General features: G+C 37.8%; 1 protein-coding gene across 6 annotated transcripts in view; it reads left to right on the top strand.

The window, feature by feature from the left end:
- Positions 1 to 26,627, top strand: part of Psd3 (pleckstrin and Sec7 domain containing 3) — a 338,007-nt gene that overhangs the window by 274,046 nt on the left and 37,334 nt on the right. For all 6 annotated transcript variants that reach the window (XM_070016552.1, XM_070016554.1, XM_070016556.1 and 3 more), the window contains 2 exons: positions 150 to 343; positions 20,940 to 21,010. In XM_070016552.1, the coding sequence (XP_069872653.1) occupies positions 150 to 343; positions 20,940 to 21,010 (265 nt within the window). The remainder of the gene's footprint in view (positions 1 to 149; positions 344 to 20,939; positions 21,011 to 26,627) is intronic.

Below are 26,627 nucleotides of genomic sequence, written 5' to 3'. Positions count from 1 at the left end.
CCACAATCAGTAAGTGCTGATTGTGATTATGGTGGCTGCTACCAATGCTGATAGATAGTTAGGAAACCAGAGGATTTATGACACTAAAACGCTTTTTCATTGAATATAGTGGAGTTCTTGGCTCACTTTTTTTGTTTACTTTATTACAGAGATGATGAAGAGAAAAAAAAATCTCCTTCGGAAGGTACTGATGAGAAGGCCAATGGAACGCATCCAAAGACCATCAGCCGAATTGGCAGTACAACTAACCCATTTTTGGACATTCCTCATGACCCAAATGCTGCTGTGTACAAAAGTGGATTCTTGGCTCGGAAAATCCATGCAGATATGGATGGAAAGAAGAGTAAGCATCATTGTTGTCATTTTTTGTTTCATTTATTTCATCTTTAGCCTCAAATTTTAAAGTGGATTTATTGAAATAAAGTCAAGAATGAGGAAATTGTTTATCTAGAGAAATATTCTTGAAGTTTGAGAAAGCCTCTAGTTCTACATAAGAGACCCACCTGTTGCTTGATCTTTTTTTAACAGTATTATAAAGCTCTTAAAATGAAGAGTATTCATTTCCCAGTCTCTCAGTTTTTCATATAACCAGGGCTTCAGCAACTAATATTGACTACTGCCTGTGTACTAGGCACCAAATACAATAGCAGAGTTATTATTATCATGGGGTTTACATTTCTAGTGGTTGAAGGAAAGATTGAATTTATAAAACAGATTAATCAGTGGCACAGTGCTTCAGAGACAAAAGAAGAAATGAGGAAATTCATATCCAAAGCATAGGCCCAATGGTTGGCCTTTGACAAGATGCTCAGATGACAAGACAGCATGGCATAATTATTGCTAGGACATGAAGGAATCCCATATTTGATGTCTTTTGATTATTTTCTGAGAGCAAATGTAAGTTTGAAATGAATGGAGTATGTTCACATAGAAGAATTTTGTGGAGGGTGAAATGACAATTTGACATAGTTGAATAGGCTAAGACAAGCTGACACGTATGCACGAAATAACCAGGCTTTGCTTCCAGAGTGTCCCCATCTACCTATTATAAAAGAGACATAAAGGGAAGGGGTGGATAGTAGCACAGTTTTTATCTGTGGATGGGCACTTTTTGTTAAGATGTTAGCATATTTTATGTAGGTTTCAGTTAGAAGAAATATTATGGTAGTGCCCTTGATACTGACTGATACCAAATGCAAGTTCTTTAGGAGTACCTCCTAAAGAAGGTACTGTCAGCCTAGCAGATTTCCTTTTTCTCTAGCAACACTGTGTCAAGTTCCAATAGATGCAAGTGACATCAGTTGAAAGTAGCCTAGGCAAAGGACATACCTGGAAATAAAAGATTATCAGCAGAATACTGTCCATTTCCATCTCTGCATGATGTATATTTTAGTGTTTTCTTTCATATGAGGCTCCTTAGATATGGCTGGATACAGTGCTATGAGGGTCCGTACAGATGTGTTGAGTTTCAGTAACAAAGAACATCCTAATTTTTCTCTCTTAATTTAGTACATTCTAGGACAGGACTGATGTGAGTGACTAAGGGGATAAATGCCATGATTGACAGCACCATTTGGTTGCAATAGTTAGGGGAAATTTTCTCAAGAAGGAATAACATACAGATCTCAGAGAAAGGGAGTTTTGGGGAGACATGTCAATAGATAATCATATTTGGCTCCATTGGGCACACACATCTATATACATTGAGTTTATACAATATGTAAGCTGAAAATAATATGATTTTCTACTTAAGGCCACAAATATATTCATCTCCCTTTACCATGCGAACAGCTGCAGCTTTGAATTCTAAGACTGATATTTATGTTGTGATTTTTCCCTCCAGTCAAAGATGGTTATAGCTTCAATCCATAGGCTAACTGAAAAATAGTGTCTGATTGATGAATACATATAAAAATAGGGACACACACACACACACACACACACACACACACACACACACACACACACACACACACACACACACACACACACACACACACACACACACACACACACACACACACACACACACACACACACACACACACACACGCGCGTAATTAAAGTGAATCCAAAAAGTCCAGGATGGTGGTGGTACATTCCTATAATCCCAGTACTAGGGAGTAGAGACAGCGGACTTGTAAATATTTTTTTTTAAATAGAAAAATATTCTTTACTTTTATCCCTATGCCTGCTGACAAATTTCTCATGTTTTATCATCTGAGCACTCTGTAATTCACATTAATTTGAGGAATTAATGTGTAATATGTTTGGAATTTTTGGCAGCATTTTCTTTCTCTTTCAGTATTCTAAAATACTGTGCCATTGTTTCCTACCTGGCATGGTTTCAGATGACAAGTCTGTTTTCCCTCTTACCTTTGTTTCGGTCCTCTCTACCTAACATGGTTTTGTTCCCTGTGAATGCTTTCAAGAGATGTTCTTTTCCCTGAATTTCAGCATTATTATTATGAGGTGTCTTTTTATGCTTTTTCCTTGTGCTTTTTCATGTTTGGTGTTTGTTCAGGTTCTTGCATTTGTATGTTTATATTCTTCACCAGTTTGGGAAAATTTAACTGTTCTTTTGTTTCCATTTTGGTAGAAATGTAACGCAAGACCTGTGTTCTCCCACTGAGTTCCATCTCCTGCCCTGGACCTTATTTCTTAAAACTCTCATGCTTCCTTCTGGGACTTATTTTCTGTGTTAAATCTCTTAATACTATTCAGAAGCTACCCTGAGATGCAGCTTTGGATTCTAAATTTAAATGTTTAATTTTTTTTCCTATTTGCTTTTGTCCTTTCAGTACTTAATTTAAATAATTTTATCATTCTAATATACTGTAATATTTTTAATTTAATATATTTATCATATTTAGAACTATGATCTATCCTCCATTTTGAGTAACCTTGATTATATTTATAGCTATTTAGAGTTGGTGCTTTCTAGTCTTTTCCTTTCTATCATTTCCAAGACTTTACATTGATTGACTTTTCTTTTGGGGGTGGGGGTGGAGGAGAAGGGCAATCATGGGGCTTGACCTGAACAACTGGGCCATGTCCCTGACCTTTTTTTCCAAAGCTAGTGTTCTGCCACTTGAGCCACAACTCTACTCCTGGTTTTTTGGGGGTTAAATGGAGATGAGTTATGGACTTTCTTGCCTGGGCTGGCTTTGAATCATGCTCCTCAGATCTCAGCCTCCTGAGTACTAGGATTACAGGCATGAGCCAGTGCTGTGCAGCTCATTTTTCCTTTTTACTACTATACTTTGTGCTTTCCTTTTGTTTGTATTTTTACACGTTTTTTGAATGGCAGATGTTATACATCTTTTATTTTGTGGGCCCTAGACTTAGTGTTGGATTTTCTTCTGGTACGTAGATAAATAACATAGATTAACTGTATTCTTTCAAAGCTTGCCTGTATCTTTTATTATGACACTGTAGAACAAGCTTTACTCTGGCACATACTGTGTTCCATTAATAAGGCATTATTACCCATCCCAGACTTCTTCAATGCTCCATGTATCACACTCTGACCAGTGAAGACACACAATTTCTAGCCCTATGTGAGCTATTGAAATTGTTTATTCCATTCTTTTTTAGTAGTTCTTTCCTGCACCTTGGCTTATTTTCTTTTACCTGTGCTCAGATCAGCAAACCCCAGCTGGGAGAATTCTAGTAGATCTCCAGAGCCTTCTCTTTGTGTAGTTGTCTCCTCTCAATCACCTGCTCTACAGATTCTACCCCAGCCTCAACAGACCCCTTTGTGTCTTCATCTTGGAAGGACTTTAGACACTGTTTAGAAAACCTTTCTCACTATGAGAGCTGAGATCTTTTCCCCAAACAATAAACTGGGTTTGCCTCATTCATTTCTTCCTTCTCTGAACCACAGTTCAGTGCTGCTATTGAACAGCATCTAAAAACATCATTTTTTATATTTATGTACTTATTCATTGTACATATATTTTCCCCTAATTGTTACTGTAAGGAAGTTAATAAAGAAGTTGTTAATTCAAGGGCATGAGCAGATATAAACTGATGACGAATTTCCTTGTGAAGAAATCCTCTTTGCTTCAGACCTCAAAACCTAATATGTGCTAATCTATAAAGTGATCAGAAATTCCAAGCATTTAGGTACAAGCAAGCTGTTTAGATGTACTTGCAACATCTAAAACAGAGTTATGTCCTGTCCACATATTCTTTCTCCCTCTTCCATGTGTTGAGTTTTCATGTGTTGGGTTGAACTAATTTAAGGTATGTTGCCGCTTTTTACTTTTATTTTAAAGGATGCTGGGGTTGGACCCACTCAGTCACTGATTTTCTGCAACCAAGTATCTCATATAGCTCAGACTTACCTGTAACTTGCTGGTTTCAAACTTGACATCCTCCTACATCAGTCTCATGATGGGATTATAGGCATGTATTACCATACCCAGCTGGAGCGTCTTAGTGTAACAGAAAGCCTAAACTTTTTCTGAATGCTTCTTTTTTTCTTTTTTAGGGATGCATACTCATATCTAATTTTGAAATGTCATTTTTTATTTTGTATACAAATCCAGTATTTTCATTTGTTTTTAGGTTTTTTGTTGTTGTTTTTGTCGGTCGTGGGGCTTGAACTCTGGGTTTGGGAGCTATCTCTGAGTTATTTAATGCAAGGCAAGAGACCACTTGAGCCACAACGCCACTTCCAGTTTTCTGATAGTTAAGAGTCTCATAGACTTTCCTGCCCTGGCTGGCTTTGAACCGTGAACCTCAGATCTCAGCCTCCTGAGTAGCTAGGATTACAGGCATTAGCCACCAGTGCCTGGCTCAAATCCGGTATTTTTGAGGAAAAAACAAATAAGAAAGCTTTCCTGGAGAAGCTCTAAGTAATTTTGAAAAATCAGCATGATGTTCCTTTTTCTGTGTACTTCTCTTCCAAGTCTACAGATATTTATTAGGGGTCAACATATGCAGTTATATTGTTAATATTACATTTGTAAGTATATGCAAATCAGGTTCTCAGTTGAAAGTTGTTACAATAAGTTTTTAATAAGAGGAAGTTTGAGTCAAAGGTCTATGGAGAGAGAATTTTCTACTAAAACAGTGGAACACCAGTTGCACCAATGTTCTTAAATAGTTCTAAAACTCAGATTCTTCAGATTGCACCCAATTATTCACACAAAACTTTATTTTTTTGCCTTTAAATTTATGCTGTTTAGAAATTTTCCCTCTGATAAACCATAATTAAAGACAAATGCTGTATATGTGCTTACCAGACCCATTAAATGTGACATTAAAGAAAAGCTTTGAAAGGTCAGATTTGAAAAACAGTGCAGCATATCTGGATTTTGTCAGACAAAAAATGGAAAAATTCAGCATAAACTCTTAGATTTATCAATCTGTTGTCCAATACTTATAGAGGTCAGGAAAATGTCTGAAAATTATGTACCAAAATATGAATGTGATAAGTTATCAGTGATAATTAAATGGTGAGTCATTATTACAGCCTTAGTGCAACCATTTGGTGCATTAAATTCATTGATTCTATGTCTTTTGAAGCAAATTTTATCATCACCCCCATTTGCCAATGAGGAAATTGATCTTAACCATCTTAGCCAAGGCTACTGTGTGGAATCATAGTACATCTGGTGGGACAAAAGTCTAATTAAAGGAAAATAATTGTAGCTTATTGCTAAAATGCAATTGCCATGAGACAACATGCTTTGAAAATCTCTTAAGTTCCCGTCATTTCAGCCTGTAACTGTATAGCATGTATTTAGATGCCTGAAGGTCTCAAGCTAGGAGCAGTGGGGTCTAAACAGCTATTTTGCTCGGCTAACACAGCACTTATTAGAAATCTAATTACATGGATTTAATCAGACATGCCTTGATTGGCTTTACAGAGATGACCATGCACAATGCTGCACTTATATTTTAGTGAATGGAATATAACAATAATGAAATTCTTGTCTAATTTTTGTTAATGTAGTCTATAGATAAGCAAAATGCAAGCACCTTTTTGAGTGCTTGAGTGCAGGTGTACTGTCTTTGTGTACAAAGGCTTATAAGCAGAGCCTCAGCCCCCAAAAGAACTTATATTCATATGTACAATATAGAAAGTAATTCCAGTTTATTGTTCAAAGTATAAACTTTTCAATAACAACTATTAGGTAAGGCACCACAAAAATGCTCAAAATTGAAAGACAAAAGTTCATTGGGACATGTTGACATTTTCATAGCTTAAAAAAACATAAAATTTACTTACAATATGGAAAGAAGATAGAAATAGCCATCTTCAATATTATGAAAATGTATTACATGACTTAGGAAGTAATTAAATAAATTAGGAATACCAGGAACATTTTGTAAATGGTGTTCTGAGGGTATGTGTGTGTGTATTCACCATCTTAATAACTTGGTATAATTTTCAAGTCAATTAAAAGAAGATTAGATGATTGAGAGAAACAGTTCTAAGACTTAGAAAAAATGTGGAACAATAACATTCTGACTTTCAGATGGAGAATGTTTTAACATTTGAGAAGTAGAAACTATAATGTCTTAAAAGGAAAGATTTGTGGTGGGAATTTATTCATCCCCATGCAGACAAGTACCTGCTTCATCCCCAATTCATGACTTCTTTATATTAAGGTCTTTTTTAAAAAAAAAAAGTTAAAAGATTTGATTGAGAAAAGATACAGCATATGACTGTCATCAGAGTTCCTATTGTACAGTGAAAGGAGGTGAGAGAGAAAAGCAGGGAGCAGAGATAACCCTTCCTGCTCCACTTGGGAGTGGAGGTTCTACCTGTTCTGAAGAGACTACAACATTGTTGTCAGCTATTTCTCAATTTAAAAATAAGTGAAGTAGGAGAGTGAGAACTCTGTGAGGTAGAAGCTATGTTAGTTTGATTATTGTAAATATTTCACATGTTTTAAACATCCAGTTGTACGCTATGAACATATTTTTTCATTTGCATGCTCCTTTAAATGTCAGACATTATTCACAGAAATATCAATAAAAACATAAATCTGTTGGGAAATGGAATGGAGAAAGGTTGCTAAATCTTCATGACACACACAAAACCTAATGGAGAATGTAGCCCATGCTAGCCTTTATGACAGCGGAAAAGCACATTTTGTGGTCTCGTGTCAGTTAGCTACCATGGTAAAGAGTTCAAATGTTAAGAAAAGTAGACAGACTTCTGGGAAAAGGCACTGAAGGAGTTGGGAAGGATCAAATCTAAACAAGCTCACCAGGTAGACCTCTCATCTTATTGAATATCTTATTCAATAGTGACTAAGATACCTTATTTACACTATCACATTTTCAGTGTAGGCTCTACCATCCTTTAACCTACTTGAGATTGCTTTTTGATCCAAAATACTATAATAACTGCTTTTGGAGGTTGGGAGAACTTTTGGTGGTAGCTGTTGTTAGTCTCATTTTCAGTGCTTTGGGTGTGAGCACAGCGGGGCAGCCTGGAGCAGTGCAAGAAGTTCGCTTGCTTGAGAGGGATTCTCACCCTGGCTTGTCATCGACGATCTTGAAAATTTAGCCCCACATGTCAAATGTGAGAGAGTAGATGTTATTTTGAGTCACATACTGAAAATAGAATTTGTAATGGCAATGCAGGCAGAAGTCTCTGCTATTGTGTAACATGGGGAACAGCGACACTATAATTAAGAGATAATAATAAAAGTGGATTTTTTCCCCCTACAAGACAGTTGTCTCCTCTTGTAAGAGAAGGATTTTAAGTGAAGACAGAACAAAGTAATTATTTTAATTTAGGCTAAGATTTACCTCCTCTCCCCACCCAGCTGTTCTGTGGCAGTAGGTAGGTAATGACGAGGTCCAAGAAGAGCTCCATGATGTCTCAGTAGGCCCCTGTCCCATGACCGTACACTTGGTGGAATTTTATGTTTTCGATAGGGAATGGCCCTTTGCAAGTTTAAATTCAGATTAAAAGAATGGATTTTGTTCTTGCAGGCTCCATTTTGATGGCTTGTGTCTTTCATTTAAAATGCACTCTTTTCTGCAGTGAAGTTGGTGAAAAGAGGCCACCCACAGCTCTGCTCAGAAGCAGTACTTTTGACAAGGAACAGTGGAATATAAAACTGCCAATCTTTTAGGACCAAAAAAGTCTGGGTGCAGGGGTTCTGACGTATTTTTTTCTGGAAGAAGAATGCACAGTTTTCACCGCATCTCATTTTTACTATTTACCCTTTAGGCTTAGTTAGTATGTCAAAGAAAGAAATGTTTTTAAAATCTCTATTTTGATCATTTTTTGCTATGTGTCCAGTTCTTCAATAATAAGATTTCAAACTGAAATTAAAAAATACAGCAGGACCTACAGGTGTATGCTTCATTGGTAAGCACCAGCTTAGCCAACATGTTCTGAGTTCTGTCCCTAGAGCCAATAATGAATAACAAACAATAACAATCCATCACAATCGTGCCTCTTATTCACAGGAGTTAACATGCCAAATCTCTAGTAGATGTCTGAAATTGTGGACTGTAATGAGCTGTCTTATGTAATTCCTTTGTCATCTTAGCCTAGTGCTGGCATCTTAACCAAGTACTTGCTACACACATAGATGTGACTACTGCAGTTTGAGTTCTGAGAACAAATCTCACATCCATTCTTTTTCCTTCTTTTCAATTGCGTGGACAGAAGGTTCTTACCATAGATCTTAACAACCTTGGCATGTGGTTTCTTCTTTCCATAAGCTTTTGCTTTTCCTCTTAAAGGAAATACCTCACGCCTTTTCCTTAGCACACACAGGGCTAGCGATGAGTTATCACAGTGCCAAAGCAGTGAGTCTGAGGCGGCCACTGAAGGACTAACATGGGCAATATGGGTGTTCTGGATGAACCAGCCATACACATCCAGGTGCATGAACCTGATGCGCTGGAATTGCACCACACTGCTCAGTACTGCATGCAACTTAAAGCCTATGAATTACTTATTTCCAGAATTTTCTGTAGGAGGTTTTATGACTGCTACTGACCCCAGTAGCTAAAACTGCAGAAAGCAAAGCCACAGGTAATAGGGAGACTAAAATACTAGTTCTCTAAAGGAATTCACGGTGGCCAAATTTTATATACAAAAATGTTCTCTCTAGAGAGAACCAGCTTAAGAACGAACTTTAAAACTGGTCATTGGTTCAGTTTTACAAAAGAAATTGAGCAACAGCTAATGTGCTAGCACTGTTCAGTCTTGGGGATAAAGAGGTGGTGGCCAAATAAACCTGAGTAGATGTCATTTGGCCAAGAGTCAAGGATCAAATTGCAAAAGAGGACCATAGAATCAGAGAATTGTGGAGAAGAATACTCCAGCAGAGTAAACACACTACTCAGAGCCTTAGACGAGAACAGTCAGTGAGCCTAATGCTTATTATGGAGGTTAGCACATTCCACAGAAGGAGCCCAGTTAGTGACCCCTAAAACATACATCTAGTAAGACATGATAGAGCAATACAGTGTCATCCTTTACAGTTTTTAATGACATGATATGTAATTAGAAAAGTTTTAAAGTAAAATAAATACATTATCACCATTTGTTTGACAAATAGACACAAAGCACCATGATTAGAAGGTTTTCTATCAAATTACTACTGATGGTAGTTAGAATGATAATTTGTAGGGTGGAGGGTTGTTATTTTCTCTTTTTTATTTACAGTTTTTTTTTCCTGTCATGCTAGATAAATATGTGTTAACTAGGAGAATCAGTGTTCTGTTATTTAACGTTAACTGTTAATTATAACATTAATGAAAGGAAATGTTTTGTCATAGTGAATTATATTTAAATATAAAATACTTACAAAATGATTAAAAGATATAATTTAATCATAGCATGATTATCAATCAAAAATAATAATGATTGTGTGTATTTCCACTTTGCTTTAAAAATCTTGGTAATGGATATAGAATATAGTCTTCCCTAAATATCTATGAGGTATGGGTTCCAGACTGCAAACATACTGATCCAGGATCAGTGTATAATGTATGAACATCTTTCCATTCTCTACCTTCCTGAAAATGCCTAATACAATGCAAGTGTTATATACATAGTATACTGTACATGTTCAGCCTACCACAGGCCTAACTACACAACAAGACTTTAGACAAAAGATGCTCACATGCGATGCTAAAGGAGAGTCTGAGGAGCTGGGAAATGGCCGATCACAGAAGGGTATGAGTGAGCATCAGTACATTCTTGAGGATTCAGCATAGTACCTGATATATGCAGCAGAATCAAGTTTTGCTTTTCAGAATATTTTGATTTAAAATAAATTCAGGTTTACTGCACCAAACACAGTGAACAAACTGGGGATAGAGGTAGATTGGATTAGTTGACAAAGGTGATGTCCTTATACTAGGCATCTCTGGATGCTGTTACATTGCTCCTGGCGATGCACCTGCAGCCTCCTCTTCTAGGAAGGTGGGGAGTACTTAGGAGCAGAATGATAGCATGGGATGGGCATCACTGAGTTAAACGTTCAGTGGCATCACCTAGGATGAATGGTGGCAGTGGACACAGTGGCCCTGTGTGTGGATGGTTAAGACCTCTTTTACCATTGATACACTCTGTGCCCACCCCACCAGCTATCAAGAGTGCTCTTTCAGAAGAAGGAGCTAGAAGTCTCCCCTGGAGCTCTAACTTTGGGAAGAAAGCAGTCTTTGTGCTATCAGGCTCCCTGGAGAACAGATTCTATGTGGGAGCTGATCATCCTTTCCACTGTGAATTATTTTCATTGACCTGGAGCAATTTTTGCCTGGAGGCATTTTCAAGGTGCCAGTGAGCCCTGGGGTGTTCTCCAAGGAGGTGTCTTATTTGAATTGCTATTTGTAGAAGTACCTGCTCAGTGAGGTCTTTGATTGTGCCTTTCCTGGGTCACAGGGTGCTTGCGTAGCAGATTTGATGTCACTGACTAGCCTACTTCCTGACTCAGTGATTTCCTGCTCTTCTTGGGTAGATGGAGAATATTTATTTGTTTTTGATTAAATATTTAATCTTCCACTTTAGCACTTTACTTTTTTGGGGGGGGGGAATCCATCGTGGGGCCTGAACTCTGGGCCTGGGTGCTGTCCCTCAGCTCTTCATCTCAAGGCTAATGCTCTACCATTTGAGCCACAACACTTTTTTCTTTTTGGTTATGTGGTGCTGAAGAATTGAACCCAGGACCTCATGCATGCAAGGCAAGCGCTCTACCACTGAGCCACCTTCCCAGCCCATTAGCACTTTACTTTTTGTAAGTTTTTTATATAAAGGGCTCCATGAACTTCTTAAGAAATTAGGGAGAAGTAATTAGTATGCTTGATTATCTTGCAATCAGTGTTCAAACCTTTCACATCAGTGAGGTTACTGAGCTTTTCTAATGGTTTGTTATGCTCCACTTTTTGAGCCATTATTAAAAAGAACAAGTTCCCCAGCTAATTCCTCCAACAGAATCTACTTTAACCAAGCTATAGATGTCATTTGTTTCCTAGAATTTTGAAGCTTCATACTCCAGGTGTTCATCCTTCAATTAACCTTTAAAAACCCAATCCAAATTTGTCAAGCTATGATAGTTCATAGGAACCTCAGTGTTACTGATGGAACTAGATCCATCAGAAGGCAGAAAAATTTGAATAGCTGCGGTTTATTACTTGGGAAGAAAGTTCTCTGTCAGCTTTTGTCTCCTCTACCACTTTCCATAATATGCAGGTTTGATATCACCAGTGTCTAGATAGGACTATCAGGTGTGGGAGTCTTTTTTTCTTCCAAGGGCCTTTTGGATATTATAATATCAGTTAAAGGTCATACAAAATTGTAGATACAGGCAGTGGCCTCCGGCATCCGTCTCAAGCATACCAGAATCATACATGTCTGTCAATCATCTACCAAAATATTTCTTTGACTTATATTTTCTACTCCTGGATGGATTGGAAGCAGTAAATATGTTAATAAATAGGTCATGCTTCATCCTCTTATAATTAAATTAGACATGCTTATCTATTAAGTTGGTCAAAGTTTCTCATTGATGTGTATGTAGGAGGAGGGAATCTCAGATGACTTTAAAACTAATTCTGAATACATTAATGAAAAAAAGTGTCTTTGTATTTTGGCATGAGCCTGGAAGCATTATCTGTGGCAGGCAGTATCCTTAATTTTAAAAACACCTGAAGGCTTCACATGTATTAAATCATCTAATTTCCAGAGCGACTCTATGAAGAGGCAGTGTGTTCCCATTTTACAGAGTAAATGAGACCCACATTCAGCCAGGTGATGTCAGAATTTTACACCAACTTCTCTGGTTCCAAAATGTGTTTTCTTAAAACATTTCATAAAACATAAAATATATAAAGGTTATTTTGATAACTGTGGTGGCTTACAGTCTTATGAGACTTTCATAATGGAATCTACCCCTGCATTCCGTGGCTCACTATAAATATCTATGCTGTAGGTAAATAGCAAAAGAAAACCCTTTTATCATTCTTCAAAGTCCTCATTTGACCTAATTTCTCATTTAAAGTCTCCTCTAACTTCTGAATCCTACTCAAAAGTAGAATTAATGACTTCCTCCTCATTTTACCTGGTATGAGTGTCAGGTATAGCTCTGCTACTATTGGTTGACAGCATTTACCCTGTTTTATGGAGTTTCATTGTTCATGTAACTGGCCCTATGTAGGAGTAAAATAGGTGCCCTAATCTTACTTATATGCATCAAATAAAAAATATAATACTATGGTCCTTATGGCACTTGTAACTCTTCATGGTAGAGCTTTATAACCAAAGGTTTTTGGAAACAGCCACCAAAATAGTGGGCACAGTGGAATGATTAAAATCCAAATACTGCTCCAAGTTCAGCATACTGTTCTATTCCAGAAAGATCAGTTCCTAGCAAAAGTTTTAAAAACCTCTTTAAAGCACAAAGAGTTGGACATCAGCTGGCAGGGACACTTTGGCAGGATCTTCTTCCAATTATCAATACCATAATCTGTTTTTTATTAATTACATAACATTCTTATATGAGAGAAGGAAATATTTAGGGGATAAATAATAGGTTTAGGTTGAATCTCAAATTCCTTTAAGACTGGCTGGTTTTTCATTTTATAAAGTATGAGTTAAAAATGTGTCAGTTTCAGAAATTTCAAAGATAATTGATTTAGAAATGTAACATTGCAATAGCATTTTATTTCTCTCCAGCTGTTGTCAACTTGGGGATGACTAGTACTATCAGTTGCTTACTATTATGTGACTCATCTTACCCTGGTAACTTCCGAAAGTTCAGCCTGAATTCCATTGCTTCAAGTAGCAACCTCAGAGCAAGTGAGTTCTGCTCTGTTAATTAAGACTTAATAGTACTTCTTGTGATGCCCAAGGATATATTGTAAATGAAGGTCAGGGATTAGTGTTTGGAGATTGTCTTCCCTTCAGCAAATGATCTCTGAGTGTGTCATCCATGAACCTATCTAAATCCTTAGACTAATCAGAGAGACGACTTCCAAGATTGGGTTTGGCAACTGCTTCAGAAATGTGGAACTTCAGAACTTATTTCTTGCTGAAGTAGCATATTTCCTCACATTGCAGGATACATACTTTGAGAATTTTGCCTAGTTTTCAGACACCGCCACTAGGGAAATAAAGCAACTTTACGAATGCCTGTGCCTTTTACAAATCTAATATAGATGTGTTCTCATTGTATGAGTGGAGAACTTTTGCTGACCACAGATCTTTTTCTGAGTTCACAAAGGTGTTGAATCTATTTTGGAATTCTGTCATCCAGATTGCTGTGTACTTTGCATCTCTTTCCTACTGAGACTAATGGAATTGGATTGTGTCTCATTGCTGTTTTTTGGCCTGGCCAGGCCTGTATCGTTAGCCTTCATGACACGACTCTTCAGGACATGTCCTAGTAAAGGCAATGCACATTTTACAGCTCTCCTATATTAAGCTTGAGCAAGAGGCAAAAGCAAATGGTTAAGGATCCTAAAGTGAGGCATGCTTAAAAGGGGATGAGACTTTGACCTAGAAAGAGTACACTGCCCTTTAAATACAATAGAAACATGGAGGTAATGAGAACTTGCACCCAACCCTTCTGGGCTCCATTGAGAAGAATTAAATAGGAGCAGATAGCACAGCACACAAATGTAAACTTTTATATCAAGATTATAGCTTTAGGGGGGATATAAAATGTGCAATTCCATTTCCTGCCATATACCTTTGCTGAATATTTTATTGCTTGGGAATATTTTATTCCTTGCCCTTTATGAAAGAAGGGTGACAGTCTGTCCTTCCCCAGTGTGCATTTTACTCTTTTATGAATATCAGTAGGAAACTGAAGCCAAAATACCATTCACCATTCTTTGTATTTCCAAATAACTTTCCCCTAATGTGTAATAAAGATGAGAAATAACTTTTGAACTAGGGAAGACTCAGTGACTATTCTAATATTACCTATTTTTGGATCAAGTACCAATTTTTCTTTTGAAGAAGTGTGTGTTTGGGGGGGGTGTTGCAGAATAACATTCATAGAATCTTAATGGTTCTTCTTATTTTTTATTGTAACCCATATTAGTCAGGAACCCATCCCTAAGCCAGAACAGATATTAACAGCATACACACTAATAACTGTATAGACAGTTTTGTCTTTGTATCATAAATATCTCTTTAATCTTTTGGGGGTGGTCTTCATTGCTGAATCAGCTCTTAAGTTATTTGCTAACGTCTCTATCTCAGAGCTTTCCAAGATAATGGATCCTGGGTCCTGGATCTGGTTTAATTGGCTTTCCCTTGTGTATAAAACAAGGGACATTGAAGGCCCCCAGTTCTGAAGGGAAGCGTGTTGTGTCAGGGCCTGAGTTCACCATCTTATCTAAAATGGAAACTGTAACCGTGACTCCCTTGTATAGTTGTGGCCTTGAGTTTATACATGTCAGAGTCTTGGACTGATGCCTGAAACAGTGTATGCACCGTCAACCCTACTGCTGCTGTTATGCTAATCCCATCATTATTTTTGCTATTAGTGTTATCATTCTGCACAAAGATAGGCTGGTAGCACCTGGCAGGTCAGGTCTTTGAGATTTTAGCTGTATATGGGGATGCTTTTGAAGATCCTAGAACTTAAAAAGAGAGTCAAAGAAAGTACCTAGTTTGTTTTCTCCTCCTGTCTCATCATCATCCCTCTGCCTACCTTACAGGATTGTTCCCAGAATACTTGACTTTTTATTGTATCTGTAACATGTTTCCTCATCTGAATGGCCTTGTGTGTGATAGCTTTGACATTCTCAGATGGGGAAACCTCCTTGGCAGCTTAATTTATCTTTCAGAACTGCAAATATAATTAATGATGACAATGTCAGTGTGAACTAGAGGTAATGCAGTACCTTCCTGAAAAAGGTCTGTGTGGATCCAATAGAATGATGTGTCGAACCCTAGCCATGGTCATAGCAATGCAGTGTAAGTGCTTGGTGAAAGCTGTCTTCCTCTCTTCTCCCATTCCTTCTTCATGATGATTTTTTTTCTTTCTTTTCTTTTCTTTTTTTTTTTGTCAGTCATGGGGCTTGAACTCTGGGCCTTCAGCTCAAGGCTAGCGCTCTACCACTTGCGCTACAGCACCACTTCTGGTTTTCTGGTGGTTTATTGGAGATAAGAGTTTCACAGACTTTCCTGCCTGGGCTGGCTTTGAACCGCAATCCTCAGATCTCAGCCTCCTGAGTAGCTAGGATTACAGGCATGAGCCAACTGCACCTGGCTGATTTTATTCTTCTGTATTTGGACCTTTGTGTCTCATCTGTGTTTTATGATCTGCCTGTTATATTTTCTCCTTCCTTGACCTCAGTCCACATGTCCTGTAGCCTGACACAAATGAATTCTTCCTCCTTTACAAAATGTGTGAATGAGATCCTAATGTGTGTGTGTGTATGTGTGTGTTTGTGTGTGTAAAGAAAACTAGAGAATGTTTCCCACAACATGATTGCCTATAGATCCTGAGCTCCTCCACATCATAAAATAACCAAAGTGGTATGGAAATGTTTTTAAACATCTTTTAAGTAAAGGCTAAACCTGTAACAATCAAAGAGAAATCTGATGAGGCCAGAAATAAAACAGGAATCCTAATCCAGGGAAGATGGGCTAATCTGGTGCTCCTCCAAGAAATTCTACATTAGGAAGGTCAACTAATGCTAGACATCACATCCCACAGTGTTTAGCAACAACTGACAAAGAGATGAAGAATATGAAGGAGTAGTTAAGACATGTGAAAGTAAGTGACAAGTCAGAGGGGAATGTCCTAAGGTTATGGTAATGGTGATGAGGAAAGATAACAGTTTTCACAGATAAAATTGCCACAGAGTTTCCAAATGATACTCAAAGAACACTAGAGTGTTAAACTAAAAGAAAGCCATACTGAGAAGATATAATTTTTAACTCAGGGTAGACATACCCTATAATAAGGGTAGTCAAGAGGTAATGAAGTAAAAAATTGTTACCAACCTGCAAGTTTTATTATTATTATTATTATCATCATTATTATTATTATGTAGTTGTACAAAAGGGTTACAAATCCATAAATCAGTTTTTGGTTAATGCTACTGCTTCCTTTGTTCTTCACCATTTTCCCCCTCCCGCCCCACCCTCACGTTACATAGTTCAGTTTTTACATAATATACGTCGAATATAATGACTACTTGCTCACCCTTCCTCCATTCACGTGCCCCTCCCTTTGCTCACCCTCAAAACCTGCAAGTTTCTTAAAATGCTTTTATGGAACACAAAAAAAAATCTAACAAATTATGAAAGACCATTCCTAAAGTCAGAATTTGTAAGAGTATACATTAAAAAGTAAGATTTGAGGCATTTAAGAAAAATCTGAGGTACAAAGAAGTAACAAATAAAAGTAAAAGTAAAATGAGGGTGGCCTCAACAGACAGTAGCAGATTATTTTTTAATGATGATTTTAGCAGTCCCTTTCCCCTGTCTCATAGCAACACTCCAGCTGAAGGCTTGAACTCAGGGCCTGGAGCTCATTTGGCTTTCTTGCTCATGGCTGGCACTCTAGGACTTGAGCCATGCACCCAGCTAGTTTAATACCAGTTATTTTAGAAATAGAATTTTGCATTCAAACCACCATTTTCTAGGTTTCAGCCTGGTACGTAGCTAGGATTATAGGTGTGAGCCACTAGCTCTAGTAGCACCAGTCTGGTAGCACTTTTTTTTTGGGGGGGGGGTGTCCGGTCGTGGGGCCTGAACTCTGGGCCTGGGCGCTATCCCTCAGCTCTTCAGCTCAAGGCTAGCGCTCTACCACTTGAACCACAGTGCCACTTCCGGCTTTATTTTTTCTGCTTATGTGGTGCTGAGGAATCGAACCCAGGGCCTCAGGTATGCAAGGCAAGCGCTCTACCACTGAGCCACCTTCCCAGCCCTCTGGTAGCACTTTTTAAAAAAGTAACTGACATTGCTATCATGAAAGGTTGGAGGCAGATTACTGGAATGAAAACATTCCAGGCTCTTATATTTTCAGGAAGGAAAGTAATCCATTATCTTTGGGATTGAAAGAAGAATATTAAGAACCACTGTGAGAACATGATGAGAACATAAACAGAACACTTTTATCACAGTGGCTACCTGGGATACTTCATAAACTTCCTACCACCCCTGTAGTTAAATCCAGTCAGATCCATTGACTTTCCTGTAAGTCAGTAACCTTTTACCTCATGCCTCTCATGGTATTTGCATGTAATTGCAGTTAAGACTCCTTTATCCACTTGTATGCACTGTATAAACCAGGTGTGTGCCTAAATCACTTTCCATGCACCACAATTGTCATTCTGAGGCTCTGTCTTCATTGCTTGGTGTCTGTCTAGTCCATTATGTGCCTCACTGTGTGCAGCTTTGTGTGCAGCTTCAGTAGCAGCGCGGGTGTGTGTGTGTGTGTGTGTGTGTGTGTGTGTGTGTGTGTGTGTGTGTGTGTGTGTGTGTGTGTGTGTGTGTGTGTGTGTGTGTGTGTGTGTGTGTGTGTGTGTGTGTGTGTGTGTGTGTGTGTGTGTGTGTGTGTGTGTGTACAGAGCAGCTGAGCCTGCCTCTAGAGAACCTCCCAGCTTATTCCAGTGCCCACTGCTCACTTCTCTGAAGTCCACTGTCTATGCCAACCTTCTCGTGTAAAATGGAGATGGTAGTAGTTACTTTCCCTTATCATTCTCAAAGTAAGTATACCCAAATGTGGATGAATGGATCAACCCATGCCAAAGCCCTGCAGGCACAGTTTTGTAGCATGCTGTCTACTGGAGCATCCTCACTTCTTGAATGTCTTATTAGGAGGGCTGTTTCCTGTCTTAGCTCAATTGTTACTGACTAAAGTCAGGAGGAAGTCTGACATGTCTGTAGAAGATGAGAAAGAGAGAGTGATTTAGCATTTGTTGTCAGGTATGATGCTCAATGCACATTTCACATGGAGAGCTCTGTGGAACCTGTTTCCAGTAGGCTTGATGTGGAAATGATAAAAGCAAATAGATTTGCAGATTTTTGAGCTGAAGGGACCTCAGGATCCCACTAACCTAATTTTGGGCCTACAAGGAAAGCTCTTCAGCAGCAGGACCCATGACTGTACTGTAGAAATGACAGGATTTTCTCTCAAGTCTTCTTTCCATACTTAGCCAGTGCTTTACCTTAACTTACGTGAAGTACCCACATTCTGAATTGAAGGATTCAAGTCCTGAGGGCTTGAATGACTTGTCAGGAGTTACCAGTCACCCAGTGGGTGAGAGGACAGGTTTGAGTTAAGGCAAAGAGTAGAAGGGTTTGGAACCCAGATGGTCTGTGTTCCTGTCTGCTGCCTCCACCACACCCCATGATCTCTGGCCCTGAGCTCTGACAATTCCCACAGCCCAGGCTCACCTCTGTGTGTACAGCTCTCGTGCAGGTAACATCAGAATTTGCCTTCATTGGGCAGTATAGTGAATTCACCTCTTTATGTGTTTGATCTGTAGACTTCTTTCATACTGGACAGATACTTCCTTTATGAAGGCAATTAGGTATATATTTTTTTATGGAGGAGACACTTTTAAATCTCACCTAGTGGGAACAGAAGGGATGCCTTTTTTTTTTTTTTCTTTCCCTGGAAGCCTGCAGAGCGGATGTGCTGAAGCCTTGCTTGCCAGGTGGGCTCTCAGTATGGTGCTGGCAAGAGCACTTGGGCTCTGTAGGTGGGTATTCACCTGCCCTCCAAGCCCATGAGTTCCAAGAACTCCTTCAAATGGCATTTAAAGAATTTGCTTCAGAATAATATACTTCCTAAATGAGTCAGGTATCCAAGTTTCAGAGGCCCTAAAGACAGCCAAATATTTGAGAAAGGAATAAATGACTTCCACTGTATGTTTGAACTAATATGGTTAGGAAAACGACATTTGGGTGACAACATTTTCCAGTTGCAGATTTTAAATTTATTAGTATTAAGGATAATTGGAAGCAGCATCAGATGTCAGCAAGGATGTTGGGGGTAGGCAGGAGGTAACTTATACACTCCTGATGGGAGTGTAAACTAGCCACTATGGAAGACAGTGTAGATGTTCCTGAAGTGCTATATGATCCTGCACTTTCACCCCTGAGTATATATCTGAATGAAGTAAACTCAGCATACGATTGAGATACCCCTATACCCATGGCACTATTCCTGATAGCTAAACTATGGATGAGTAGATAAAGAAAATGTAGTAGGTAGGCACAGTGAAGTGTTACTCAGACATTAAGAAAACAAAAATATTTCATTTACTTGAAAATGTATGTGAAGCTGGAGATCAGCATGTTAAATGATTCAGACTCAGAAAAATAAGTAACGCATGTTTTCTGTCATATGCAGAATCTAGATGAAAAATAAAAATGGCATGAAAGTAGCAAGAGGAAACACCTCAGGGAAAGGAATGGGGGACCATTTGAAGTGATGATCAGGGAAAGACAAGGTAGTGGGAAGGTGAATATGTTCAAAGCACATGATACACATATTTGAGAATATAAACTCATGTTTTTTCTTTTTATTACTATCTGTAAATAGTTGTGCAGAGGAGCTGCCATTTAACAAAGCAGTCTATGAATACAATGTATCTTGATAAATGTCACCCATCCCCACCACCTTCATTCATTTTTCTTAACTTTGTAAGCTGTCTATTGGATTCTTGGCTGCATTCTCCCCTCAACTCTTCTACATTCTCCCATCTCCTTTTTAGTAATCTATATTTTTGTCTGAAAAAATGAGTAGGCATTTATTAAGCAAATGGAGAAATTCTTTATATTCTAGCAAAACAAAAAGAATATAAGAGACTTCTGAAACCATTAATTAACTTGGGCAATCTTCTTTACAGCAGTTAACATCTGCTTTGCACTGGGGTAGGCCCTGTGAATTGTGAAAATGAACGATGCTCACTCCCAAGTCATTCACATTTTAGGGAAAGAGTCCTTTAGGAGAAGAAGTCATGATAGTATCTGTGTCAGATCTGTAGGAATATCAATCAAAGCTGTGATCCACTCAGGAGGACGTGGGAGAAAAAGCTGAGCAGTCCTTTCACAATCTAGCCCTTCTCTTGAAGTAATATGTCAGCCCTTTTGCCTTCCCAGTTAGTAAATCATCTGGAAGGGAAAGGGTAAAGCCTTGCTACTGGATTCGTTTTCTGGATGGCCCTCCCCAATTGTATGATCATGAGGAGGCTATTTCTTTTTGCTTCTGTTTAGTAAAAAGAGGAGAGTCCTCACATCTATTTGGCAGAATTATTATAAAGATTAAGAAAACTCATGGAAAATGTTTTATAATATTGCCTCATATACCATAAGGTTCAAGAAAATTTTACTTCTCATTGTCATCTGATAGCTAATAAATTAAAATATTGAGATACAATCATTATACTGATATTTTATATTTTTCTTTTAAAGTGTTCAGTTTTTAAATGTTCATTTCTTTCAAGTAAAAGTTTATATTTTTTTGCTTTTTTAGCTCCAAGAGGAAAGCGAGGATGGAAAACCTTTTATGCTGTTCTGAAGGGAACTGTCCTTTACTTGCAAAAGGTAAAAGTACAATGGATAAAAATAAAACATATAATTTTATGAAACAATAATTGAAAGTAACCCAATACTTGGTTTTAAAAAAATGCTGCACCAAACATTCATAAGACTATTTAATTGATACTTAAAAGTTTTTGTGTGTGTTCCTGTGTGTATGTGTGTCCATATTTCTGGTGAACAAATTATTGTGGAGTATACATATACACACACAACCAAAAGAATGGATGGGCCATGTTCTCTTGTTTAAAAAGAAGTATGGAATGTAAGTTGGTAAGTTAGACCTCATCTAGCAGGTGCAAGTATAGACTTGTGTCAGCATCTGTTTCCATAGGTATTTATACTACAGTTTCAGCTTTCATTTATATTCTGATTCTTGCTAGCTTAGTTTCAAACCTACTTACAATTAGACACATGTGTTTTCATTGAGTCCTGAAATCTTTGTACCTGCAGTGCAAATGGATGTATTCCAAATTACTCTACCACTCTCTTCCCTGTCAGGATTTGTTCTTTCAGTCTCCAAATCTGGAAATCGATTTGGGATTCAGTTTATTGTTTCTGGTTCATTGGAGGGTAGTTCCTGAACAGCTCTATATGAGTAGAAAAAGGAAAGTTGCATGCTGATGGAATTGTTTTCTGAAAACTTCCCAGGGCCCAACAGAATTCTGGTACCCCCTATCAAGATACAGGAATCAAATTAGGGGTAAGAGGAAGCAAAACAGAGATTTGTGTGTGCGTATGCATATTTGCTAAAACATGAGATTTGTCCTTGTAATTGTACTATAATTGCAATGCTGTACAACACATCTAGAGAACTTTGCTCTTGTGTGGCTGAACCTCTCCAGAGCAGCTCTCCATTCATCCCCTTCCTCGGTTCCTCCTCAAAGTTATCCTTAGGCTTTGGTTCTCTGAGTTGGACTGTTTTAGGTGACTCATGCAAGGGGAATCATGTCGAATTTTATAGAATGTTTCAGCTCTCTATCCTTTTCAGTATTCCCTCCATTTCAGTGTTTTTTTTAATGTATATTTCATATTTTGTATTTGTTCTTCCATTCATGGACACTTACCATTATCTCCACATCTTTGGCTGCTGTGAATGATGCACTGAATGCTGTAAAGAGTGGTGAATGCACTGGATTGTAGTGAGGAACCTCCATGTTGTTTTTCAAAATGACTCTGCCATTTTGTATCACCACAGCAGGACATAGGGCTTCAGTTTCCTCACATCCTCACCAGCCCTTGTTATTTTTTATTTGTTTAGTAGCCATCCTAACAGAGACTAAGAACTAGCTGTGGTTCTGATTCATATTAGAAATAAGAAAAGCTAGAAGTGTTTTTCTACTCTGTACTCTCATACCAAATAAAGAACACTTCCGTGACCCCACACCGGCCAGTGGACACCAGAAGTTTGTCCTCTAATCCATTCTAATAGGACACTGCACTGAGATAGCTTCACATCCCACAGTTTGGGGGTTAGTCCCACAAGACTGTCCCCCACTTTAGATGCCAGTCACAGCTGGTAGATTATTCCCTGTGCTTCTGACCAGCCAGCTACAAATCTGGGGTTTCCATGACCCCTCCTTAGGTTAGAACGATTCACCAGAGTAGGTCACAGAACTCGGGAGCCATTTTATTTGCATTTACCCATTAATCATGAAGACATTATAAAGGCTGCAGATGAACAGGCAGATGGAAGAGAAACACAGGGCAGGATATGGGAGAGGGGTCAGAGCATCCATGCCCTCTACAGGCATATTGCGCTCCAGGAACCTCCATCTGTTCAGCTACTGAGAAGCTCTTCTCAGCCCAGCCCTTTTAGTTTAGTTTAGTTTTTTTTTTTTCCCTGTTGTGTTCTGTGCCTTTTCCCTTCCCTGACCCCTACCAATCCTGGGCTTTAAACCTATGGGTCTTGCATTCTGGATTGGCTTTTTCACTCAAGCCACACCTCCATTTTTAGCTTTCTTTTTGCTGGTGAATTGTAGATAAGAGTTTCTCAGTTTTGGCTGCCCAGAATGGCTTTGAAACTAGCTAGGATTATAGGCCTGAGCCACTGTTGTTGGACCCCTTTGGGGGGGGGGGGTTATGGAGGTTTAATTATTTAAGCATGTTGGATAAAAATCATTGGTATATGATGAGCAACTCACCTTTTTTTTAGTCCTTCATCTCTTCTCCAGAGAGGTTGTAGAATAGGATTGTAAATTCTGACTTGATTTTTATGGCTACCAATTCTCCATCCTAAAATGATCTAGGGACACCTACCACTAATCACAATAGCCTACAAAAGACACTTAGTTATTAGCAATCAGCAGATTCTGAGGGTTTTAGGAGCTTTGGCCAAAAAATGAGTCCCAGTAAGTGTGTATGTATATGTGTGTATATGTACATATATATGTGTGACTATATATATATATATAAAATATGTTTTATTATAAAACATATTATCACATTTACAGTTTTCTAATAACAGTGATGTTGAATAATGTTTTAACAATCCTTATCTTTTTTTTGGTCGTGGGGCTTGAACTCTAGGCCTGGGCGCTGTCCCTGCGCTCTTCAGCTCAAGGTGAGCGCTCTACCACTTGAGCCACAGCACCACTTCCAGTTTTCTAGTGGTTTATTGGAGATAAGAGTCTCACGGACTTTCCTGCCCGGGCTGGCTTTGAACCACGATCCTCAGATCTCAGCCTCCTGAGTAGCTAGGATTACAGGCATGAGCCACCAGTGCCCAGCTAATCCTTATCATTTATATGTTCTCTTTAGAATAATGTTTGTTCAAGTGGATGCTTTTGCAAACAGGTGTGGTTTTGTTTTTTGCACTTTTTTTAAATTTGCTACAGAAGTAAGAATTTTAACAATTTATCAGAGATATTACAAATATTTTTTCCTTTTTGCTAGGTTTGCCATTTGAGAAAACTGTTGATTTTTTTCTGCTTTTATTCTAGTACCATGCTATTTTGATACTGTAGCTTTTTATTATGTTTAAAATCAATCATGTGAGTGCTCCAGAAATAATTATTGCTTAAAGATTGTTTTGATTTTCATGACTACTTTTTTTATGAAATCTGGGATTGGCTTTTCTTCTGGAAAAATGCCATTATTAGACACTGCATTAAATCTACATTTTAATAATATTAAATCTTGTATTTAAAGATGTGACCATGTCTCATCTATTTATTTGTGAGTAATTTCTTTGAGCAATGTTTTGTTTTCAGTGTAAACATTTTCTCTTCATCAAATTTATTTCTGTGGATTTGATATATCTTTTGATAATATAAATGAATTATCAATTTCCTTATTTTTATTCTTAGTGTATGAATATTTAACAGATGTAGTATACATTGATTTATATCATAAAATTTTGATGATTTCATTATTTCTAACAGGTATTTTTTGAATATTCAGATTTTCTACATTTATGGCTATGTCTAAGAATGTGTCACATTCTAAGTATTTTTTTAAGGTATTACATGAAAGAATAAGTTTGTTTCTGCATTGCTTAGGGTAGTTATATAAATTTTTATCCTTCTAGGTAGTATGTCACCTTGTTTAGTTTTCATATGTTGATCTCTTCTTCTATCCTTAATAATAAGGCTTTGTTGCTTTGGGTACATGATCCTTCTACTATACTATTAAAGTCAATGTACTAGCATTTTGGTTAGTATTTTAAGATCTGTGTACATCAAGGGTATTATATGATAATTTGGTAATTTTATTTCAGTGTTTTGTTTTTTCCAGAATTGGTATCAGGATCATGTTGGCCTCATAAAAAAATTTTGGAAGTGTTTCCTTCTCTTCAGTTTTTTGGAAGTATTTGAGAAGTGTTGGCTTTGATTAACTGATAGAATTATTTCACTAGTAAAGCAATGACTCTCAGTTTATCTTTGTTGCAAGATTTTCCGTACTGATTTAGGCTTCTTATTCAGTATGGACCTGTTCAGATTTTCTGTTTCTCTATGATTTAGCCTTAGCAGGTTATATATTTCTAGTAATCCATATCTTCTAGATTGCCCAAAGTATGCTGTATAATTGTTCTGGTAGTTTTTTATAATCCTTTTAATTTTATGGCATTAATTTTAGTATTTTTTATCTGATTTTAAGTGTTCTTAACTTTTTTTTTAGTCTAGCTGAAGTTTTGTCAATTTTGCAGGTGAAAAACAAATTTTTAGTTTTCCTGATTTTTTTCTATTTGTTTTTTATTCTTCATTTGTTTCTACTCTAATCCCAATTATTTCTTATGCTGTTTCTTCTGTTACTTCTTCTGTATTCTTCTTTTTTCTGCTAACTTTGGGATTCTTTATTTTGTAGGTATAAAATTTCTAGATATAAGATTTTCATAATTGGGGCTGGGAAGGTGGCTCAGTGGTAGAGCGCTTGCCTTGCAGGCATGAGGCCCTGGGTTCGATTCCTCAGCACCACATAAGCAAAAAGAAAAAAGCCGGAAGTGGCGCCATGGCTCAAGTGGTAGACCACTAGCCTTGACCTGAAGAGCTAAGGGACAGCGCCCAGGCCCAGAGTTCAGGCCCCACGACCAACTCCCCCCCCCCAAAAAAAAAAGATTTTCATAATTGTTTTTTGTCTCCTTTGACAATTTTGATGTGGAGTCAGTTTTTCTGGTATAAATATGACAATCCCTCTTTTCTTTATAGTTGCCATTTTGTGGAATGTCCTCTTAATCATTTTATTTTCTAAATTTGTTTCTAAATCTTAAGAAACTTATTAAAGCTAAGTGTTGGATTTTGCTGCCCTGGCTGGCTTTGAACTATGATCCTCAGATCCCAGCCTCCTGAGTAGCTAGGATTAGAGGTGTGAACCATCAGTGCCCGGCTAATTCACAAACTTTATAGACCGTGATAATGACAATTTGCCTCGTGAAGGTTAAAATGTGTTTGTGACTTTAACTATTAAGTATCACTATCTCACAACACTGAAATTTGTGAAATTTACATAATTACTTAATCCCAATAAATTATTTTTTAAAATTCCATTATGTATATATACCACATTTTCTTGATCCATTCTTCCACTGAGGGGTATATGGAGTGATTCCATATCTTAGCTGCAGTAAACATGGTTGTGCTGGTAGCTTTAGTATAAACTTGTTTGTGGTCTATAGGATAAACCCCCAAGAATCGATTTGCTGTCATAGAGACACTGTATGTTTAGTCTTTTGAAGAAACTCCATACTGCTTTCCAGAGTAGTTGAACAAGTTTACATTCCTACCAGCAGTGTAGTAGTGTTCCCTTTTGGTCACATCCTTGCCAGCAGCTGTTATTGTTTTCTTGACTGGAGTGAGGTGAAATCTCAATGTTTATTTGTTTTTTAATTTTTTAATTTTTTGGAGAATGGAGGGCTTGAACTCAGAGCATGGGTACTGTTCTGATCTCTTATACTCAACACTAGTGCTCTACCACTTTGAGCCACAGTTTCACTTCCAGTTTTTGACTGGTTAATTGGAGGTTTTGAGTGGTTAAATAAGAGTCTCACTGGGACTTTTCTGCCCCAGCTGGCTTCGAACTGCAATCTTCAGATCTCCGCCTCCTGAGTAGTTAGGTTATAGGTAGTATGAGTAGTAGTTATAGGTGTGAGCCACTAGTCCTGCTCAATGTTGTTTTGATTTGCATT

This window comes from Dipodomys merriami, unplaced genomic scaffold, assembly GCF_024711535.1.
Source record: "Dipodomys merriami isolate MVZ:Mamm:240054 unplaced genomic scaffold, mDipMer1.0.p SCAF_12, whole genome shotgun sequence".
In the NCBI taxonomy this organism is placed as follows: Eukaryota; Metazoa; Chordata; class Mammalia; order Rodentia; family Heteromyidae; genus Dipodomys; species Dipodomys merriami.
The sequence above is the reverse complement of the archived record's forward strand: the minus strand, read 5'-3'. Positions and strand labels throughout refer to the sequence as shown.